At 37.7% G+C, this 7,783-nt stretch overlaps 1 protein-coding gene across 1 annotated transcript; it reads left to right on the forward strand.

The window, feature by feature from the left end:
* The first annotated feature begins 2,489 nt into the window (after positions 1-2,489).
* chia.1 (chitinase, acidic.1) lies at positions 2,490-7,174 on the forward strand. Its single transcript, XM_049022562.1, has 12 exons — positions 2,490-2,565; positions 2,866-2,917; positions 3,000-3,029; positions 3,426-3,630; positions 3,746-3,802; positions 3,887-4,052; positions 4,187-4,311; positions 5,262-5,385; positions 5,509-5,691; positions 6,009-6,125; positions 6,210-6,336; positions 6,727-7,174. The coding sequence occupies exons 2-12, from the start codon at positions 2,893-2,895 to the stop codon at positions 6,933-6,935; spliced, it is 1,368 nt and encodes a 455-aa protein (XP_048878519.1). The 5' UTR covers positions 2,490-2,565; positions 2,866-2,892; the 3' UTR covers positions 6,936-7,174.
* The last annotated feature ends 609 nt before the right edge of the window (positions 7,175-7,783 follow it).

Below are 7,783 nucleotides of genomic sequence, written 5' to 3' on the forward strand. Positions count from 1 at the left end.
TTACGGACCGGGCCAGCGGGGCCGCTGCCCAGGGGCCCTTGGGGTGCAGGGGGCCCGTGGGGCCCCTAGCCCAAAACAATTTGCAACGCTTATCAACAATGTATTTTCGTTTGTCTATTTTAGAGGGCCTACATTCTTTGATCCTCTGCCTACAAGGGCCCCTGACCCTATAGGGAGGGCGTTTGGCTGCCAAGGGCCCTTGAATTGTGGTGGTTGTGGTGGTGGTGCTGGTGGTGGTACTGGTGGTGTTGGTGGTGGTGGTGGTGTTGGGGGGGCCCACACAACCCATAATCCGTCCCTGCCTACAGGCGGTGACCCCTTTGGACCCCCCTCCTCTTGCATCATTAATGCATGTGCATGGGCATCACTGCCATTAAATCTGAGGGGGACGTGTCAGAAGGAGTAATTATTTGTTTGGATCCTCCAACATTTAACATAAAATATTAGTTTTATGCCAGTATGTTCCCCCCCACATTCAAAATGCTTCTAACGCCCCTGCATTAATGTTGTGGCTAGATGGCCTGGCTCAACCCATGATTCGTTTATTCTCAGAGACAGTAGTGTTGGAAACAAACTTGAAAATGGGGTGGTACGTGATGTCTGGCTGCTCATTAAGAAGATTTTTCCCATTTTATAATTGGGTCCAATATTGTAAGCTTTTTTTGATGTAAGCATTTGACAGTTCCTTAGGAGACAGTGGGTACCCACTGATATTGTGGCTGATATAATGATGCCCCCATTGTCAGGCTCGGGCGGTGGCAGAGCGCACTATCGGGCAGCTTAAAGGCCACTGGCGCTGCCTAAACAAGACCGGTGGGGTGCCGCTATACAGTCCCCAAAAAAGTGTTACATTGTACACGCATGTAGCGTGTTGTATAATCTGGCGCAAAATCGTGCCTTGCCGGGATCTGAAGAGTTTATAGGCAAGATGAACCTGAGCCTGAGCCACCAAATTTTCCGCCAATTGGAACAGCGTTACAACTTTGTTTGAATGTAATAGCAAGAATGTAAAACAGGTAACCAAACACCACATTTATTTTTTTTACTAATTCTTGTAATGTGTTGTTAATATCACACAGTGTATCATGTAGATGTTTTAATTCATTGGCAACATATCTTACAGCATGGACTACTGCATTTTGCGACTGCAACACAGCTTCAGTCAGCACATGGCTGGATGTTCGCCCTCTGGTTTCTGAGGCACGGGGGGTGCCTCTTGTAAGAATAAACAAACAGAATAAACAAAAGTAACACATATGCAAATATAGATAATTATGGTCAGGTCAGGGGGTGGCTGTGGGCTCGTTCACATGCATAAAATTTCACGCTCAATGGGATTTATAAAGGGAATGTGCGTCGATCTTTGCTTACGCAAAGTTTTGTGCATCTGGGTTTCTTCTTGCTTACGCACATTCTTAGTTTTGTCCGTAGCCCATTTTTTAGTGTGAATTCTATGCACGTCATTTTTCATGAGGCCCCAGGTTCTTACACTAGCGGAGGCTGGTGCTGTTTAAGTACTAGAGGGGAGGACCTCTGCAATTATTTATTTATTTATTTTCTTTCTCGTTGTTGTTTCCCAGGTGGCCATATCTAGAGACTTGTAAATTCACCATATTCACCACACTTACACCCCTCCCCCCAAACTGATCCCTAATTTGCCATTTGCACAATTTCATCTCCGCCTTATGTGTACTATGTCTACCTTGCACTCTGAAGCTCCACTTCAGTACCTCAATTAAACAATACCACATCTATGGAGACATGCTGATATGCATATCTGTATCTAGCCTGTATGTTTTTCTTTACACACGTCTGGATAACTTATGTATAATGTTGGTAATGTATGTTTAATTTATGTATGAATAATTTACATATAATGTATGCCATGTATGTGTAATTTATGTATGTATGTATAATTTATGTAAAATGTATGTAATGTATGCCCTATCTATGTATATTCCCTTCCTTCACTTCCCCTATCCCCCGATGTCTCACATGTTCTGGTGAAGTTGTCCGCACATTGTGTTAATGACAATAAAAATTGAATTGAATTGACTATCCATTTTCTGACAAACAGGTTATTTCTTTAGGTTCAGTTTTGCAGGCATTGGACATTGGTGAAAAGGAATGCTTAGATGAGATTCATGGTTATCCAGTCAATCTATGCCCTCCACAGATGCTATATTCTCATTTTTTTCAGAGTTCCTGGACTCACTATTTCTAACAGGGTTATAACTATTTGCGGCAAGGAATTTGGTAAACTGAAAGGACTTTTGAAATAGAGTCACTGCTCCTTTGAATCTAAAGGAGTCAGCTTATTAGATTTTATTAGAGTAAACTTTTTAATTTAACTTACAGGAGTGTGGTGCCATTTGGGAGAATTGGTTTTCTATTGCTGTTGTGCTATTAATGATTGATATATCTTAATATTTCTTACTGGTAACTTATCAAGTGAACTTTGATATGTATTGTTATTAGGTAATCAAATAGGTACACAAACATTATCAACGGAGTATAAATCTATTCATTCTGTTCTAAGTGTTGCAATGTGTGGTGTATTTCCAGGTAAATATGTTCAGCCAATTTAAAATGTGGAAATAAATATTCAGTATATCAACTTTCTTTTTGCAGTATTTGTCAAAAAAACTAAGCATATTTATTTTGGAAACAAAATGTTATTTGCAAACTGGTTAGTGTCTTGAATTAAACACCTTTGAAATGTACGTTGTATATATACATTTTGTATATATAAAATACATGTTTATATATATATATATCTTTGTAGTGAGGTGTGAAAACGATTTGTACATTTGATTTGGGTAAATGTTTCAAACTAAGTTTAAAACATTAAGTTTATATTTTTAGGTGTTGTTGGACTTCAAAGCTTGAAAAATGGTTCGATTTATTGTACTGGCAGGTAAGTACTAATCAAAGATATGATGTTTCATTCTATTAAATAGGTGTGAAATTGAAGCTTTGTTTTTGTTCTATTTTTCTAGGTCTAGGCATTCTTTTTGTGCTGCCTATAGGTAAGCATGTATCATAGAAAATGCCGTGTAAAATTAAAAATAACACACACACACACACACACACACACACGCATATATATATATATATATATATATATATATATATATATATATATATATATATATATATATATATATATATATATATATATATATAAGTAACAAAAATACTTGATACTTGAGATTCACATTTCAGGTCTTTTTAATTAGGATAATTTTAAATAGGTTTTTAAGTTTTTGGATAAATTCATATTCAGTTGAAACATGTAGCATAGGGACTGTTAAACAGCATAACTGTTTTATGTTCTCCATTAGGTTATCCAATTAATTTACCTTTTTTAAATGTCTGCTGCTTATATTTAAGGTCTATTTAACTAAAGCCAGATTTTTCCTTAGCTGCATCCACCAAACTGGTTTGCTATTTTACAAACTGGTCACAATATAGACCAGGAAGTGGAAAATTCACACCGGAAAATGTGGACCCTTTCCTCTGCACCCATGTTATCTATGCTCTTGCCACCATTGGCAATGACAACCAGATTAAAACTACTGAATGGAATGATGAGACACTGTACAAGTCCTTGAATCAGCAGAAGAATCTGTAAGTATCATGAGTTCAAAAATGAAATGTTTTTATATGTATTAAAATTAAGACTTATTTTTGATTATACTAAGCATTAACCCATTTTGCTTTAAATTAATCTTTTTCCACATAGAAATCCTAATTTGAAAACTCTGCTGTCAGTTGGAGGCTGGGTGAATGGAATAAGTCCGTAAGTGTTGTGGCTAATAATTCTTCAATATATTTATAGATTATACATACACATTAGACACTTATTATAACTGACCTTCCCTAGATTCATAAGCATGGTCTCCAAGCCTGAGAACCGTCATACCTTCATCGACTCAAGTATCAATTTCCTACGGACACATGGCTTTGATGGGCTTGATCTGGACTGGCAATTCCCAGGACAGGGGGGAAGCCCCCCTGAGGATAAGTTGAAATTCACAGCCTTGGTGACAGTAAGCTATCATACCTAACTTTTGTGCTATCAGCTAGCCCTTTGAAGTAATTATTTTATATCTATCTCTGCATGATGGATAAAAGCAGCATTTACTAAGAGCTGTGCATCTATTTTTTTATGCATTGCCTGCAGGAGCTCCAAAATGCATTTGAAAATGAGAGCAGAGAGAATAAATTGCCCAGGCTCCTGCTATCCGCCAAAGTAGCATCTATATCTTCCACAATTGAACATGGATATGAGATATCCAATATATCAAGGTAAGAAATAACATCCATCTTGAATTGCCAGCTTGGTAATTCAGTGACAAAGAGGGAGAAAATGACAATTTAAATGAAACCAATTTCAATAATATCCAAAGAGCTTCATCAAAACCCTGAAGTATGATATGCAGGCATTGAAAAAAATTAAGAGACCACTGTATTTTTAACCAAATCTGCATTTTTAAATCCTGGTTTAATTGTAGTTATACTGACAGAAGGCTTCTCTGAGCAGCAGGATACTTCAAGGTTCAAAATTTTTAAGAAAGCAGTACCCAGGAATAGGGTGAAGCAGGAGTCACTGGGAACAACCAGAAACAAGCCAGGGAAAGAGCAGAAGCGACTTTCTAATGCCAGAGATGACTGCTATGCTCAGGAATTGGAGCATGACATCAAGTGACATTTAAAAGAAATGGGAAACATGGGCAGGTGTAAGGTACATTCGTTGGACAGTTTGTACCAGGCACCTAGAAGTCCCATAATGCAAGGAAGAAGCCCTTCATTAATGAGAAACAGAGAAGAACCAGGCTGCAGTTTGCAAAAATCATAATCATTATTCACAGATGTACACCTATAAATTGAGGAATTAAACTAAAAGCTGTGCAGTGTTTTACCTCCAGAATTGGAATCAGGTTTATTTGGCCACACACTCATCCATTATTTAATTCAGGGTCACTGCGGCAAATGTGCATTTTTTGTGATTGTTTAAAAAGATAACTGTCAAACAACAATAATTAAAAATAACACAGATGTGTAAACTAGCCAAGGACCTGTATTAGTACTGTTACTGCATGTGTAAATTAAATTAAATTACTTCAGTTCATATACAGTAAATATAGCAAAGCTTTCCATTTTACATATATTGATCTTGTGTCCCTAAGATGTCTGTTAAGCAAATCTATGTTAACTACAACAAACAGCATAATTTTCAACTCCCTATATCAATGCAGCCAGCTGGACTTCATCAGTGTCATGACTTATGACTTTCATGGACACTGGGAAAAAGTCACTGGACACAACAGCCCTCTCTACCACAGCACACATGATCAAGGAAACTACATTGGCTATAACATTGTAAGGAAAAGTATAAATCAGATCCAATGAAATCACAAGAGAGCAAACAAAGGAATTATGCCATAAAAATCAATATCAATAATTTACCATAGGACAATTAAATATGCACACACTCTGTTGTAGGACTCAGCTCTTACGTACTGGATTGAACATGGAGCTCCACCTGAGAAGCTCCTTATGGGTTTCCCCACTTTTGGTCGGACCTTCCATCTGACCTCTTCCATGACTTCCATTGGTGCTCCATCTAATGGGCCAGCTTCTGCTGGACCCTACACCCGAGATGCAGGTTTATGGTCATATTATGAGGTAATTATGGCATAACCTTCAAGTAAATTAAATAGCGTTGCAATGAACAATAATTAACAAATAATTTCGTTTTAGCCTGAGTATGATGCTTTTATAGAATTAGAAATTGTTTTCGGTGGGTGGAACAATGGCCTCACAACTCTAGGGTTAAAGGTTAGAATCCCAGTTCTTCTACCTGTCTATTGAGTTCATCTGTTTTCCCTGTATTGGCCTGAAATACACTCCAGACTTTCCATGACCTTGATCAGCATAAGCGGGTGGAAGATGGATGCATTACACTTTTATTTATATTTTTTGTATATTTGTCTTCTTTTTAGGTGTGCTCATTCCTGAAAGCTGCCGAAGTTCATTGGATTGAAGACCAGAAAGTACCCTATGCTGTCCAAAGTGACTCCTGGGTGGGGTATGATAACCAGGAAAGCTTTTCGAATAAGGTTTGAATTAAGATAACTTTGTTATAATGATATAATATGTAGCTGCATTTTGGCCAGTGCTTAATGATCTATTTTTCCTCCTAGGTCCTGTGGCTAAGGGACCACAACCTTGGTGGGGCCTTTGTCTGGAGTCTGGACATGGATGACTTTCATGGAGAATTTTGTGCTGAAAAGCAGTATCCTCTTGTCAACCATCTTCGCAACTCTCTAGGTAAACAGCTAAAAGTGATTTTTTTTCTTAATGCTTGTCTCCAGAGTAACTTACAGAATAGAGTTTCTTATACTTTTATAATTTTTATTTATAAATCAGTTACAAAGGGTTCAAGGTGGCTTTGTTCTTGTATGTTGAGTTGTGACATTTAACAACCAGTTTCTTTATTATGAATCCCCAAAGTCTGCATGTTTCCCTTGTGTTTTATTTTGTGTTCTCTGGATATTTCTTACACATTCCAAAGATGTGTCGTTGACAGTCTGTGACCTTTCTGTGGTGGATTGATGTATGGTCCTAGTTGCATCACCACCTTATGATTTATTTTGTCCTGGCTTGAAAATAGATGGAGAAATGGATTTGTAGTCATGTAAACGTGTTCTTTTTTCTCAGGATTTCCACCAAAGCCAACTATACCTCCTCGTCCCACAACCACCAGAGATCCAATTTCTTCATTCTGCACTGGGAAGCTCGATGGGTTGTACCCTAATCCAGCTGATCAGACAACCTTTTTCCAGTGCTTCCTTGGGAACACCTACCTTCACAGATGTCAGCCTGGCCTAGTCTATGTGGATGACTGCAAGTGCTGTAGTTTTCCCTGAGCAGGAGATTACTTCCGTTTCAATACGTATCAGTTACAGTCAGCAGATAACCAAAAGATATTTTTATCCTTGCTGATTTAACACACTTGAATATCTTTTTAAAGAAACGTCACAGTACAACTTAAATATAATTATTTTCTGCTATGTACAATGATTACAGAAAATAACAAGTGGTAGCTGCCATTTGTGGTTCTAATTCTATAAGTAAAGTAATAAAAAATATTAAAATAACATGAAAATATGGTGTATGGTTTTTTTATTTAAATGTGATTTTACAAATTTAACATATAAATATATCATGCAATGATTAATGTACAACAAGCTCTGCATAAAACACAGTATGGACAAAACTACTGGATCACACCTATCGATCATTGAATTCAGGTGTTTCAATCAGACCCTTTGCTATATGTATATAAAATAAAGCACCTATCCATGCACAATCAGATTTGCAAATATTTGTGACCCATCACCATGAAATGAGTCTTATGGGTGCAGTTCTACCAGTGCGACTTAAGACTCATTTAGTGGCGACGGGTCATATTTGTGAGAGCATGGTATTCTCATAGGATGTAACCTATAAATCCATTTGTGAAACTTCTTCCCTGCTAGATATTTCATGGTCAACTAGTGTTATTAGTCAACTGGTGTTATTGCAAAACGGAAGTTTTAGGAACAACACAAACTCAGCCATGAGTTAAATGCACCCTGTTTTTGCCCCCAGACCCCGAAATCGGGCACCACACTGCTGCGATATCAGCAACTGGAGAATCCCTTGAGTCGTTTAATACAGGACTGACTGAGTTCTCAACGACACTTACCCGTATCGCCAAGTCACTATTCATTTC

The sequence above is a fragment of the Brienomyrus brachyistius genome, chromosome 8, assembly GCF_023856365.1.
Source record: "Brienomyrus brachyistius isolate T26 chromosome 8, BBRACH_0.4, whole genome shotgun sequence".
NCBI classification, from domain to species: domain Eukaryota; kingdom Metazoa; phylum Chordata; class Actinopteri; order Osteoglossiformes; family Mormyridae; genus Brienomyrus; species Brienomyrus brachyistius.

Excerpts from the sequence above, each read along its gene's own strand:
- chia.1 (XM_049022562.1), top strand. The coding sequence starts at position 2,893 with ATGGTTCGATTTATTGTACTGGCAG. Across the intron at positions 3,631-3,745 it reads TTGAATCAGCAGAAGAATCT|AAATCCTAATTTGAAAACTC; the intron begins GTAAGTATCATG and ends TTTTCCACATAG. Across the intron at positions 6,126-6,209 it reads AGGAAAGCTTTTCGAATAAG|GTCCTGTGGCTAAGGGACCA; the intron begins GTTTGAATTAAG and ends TTTTCCTCCTAG.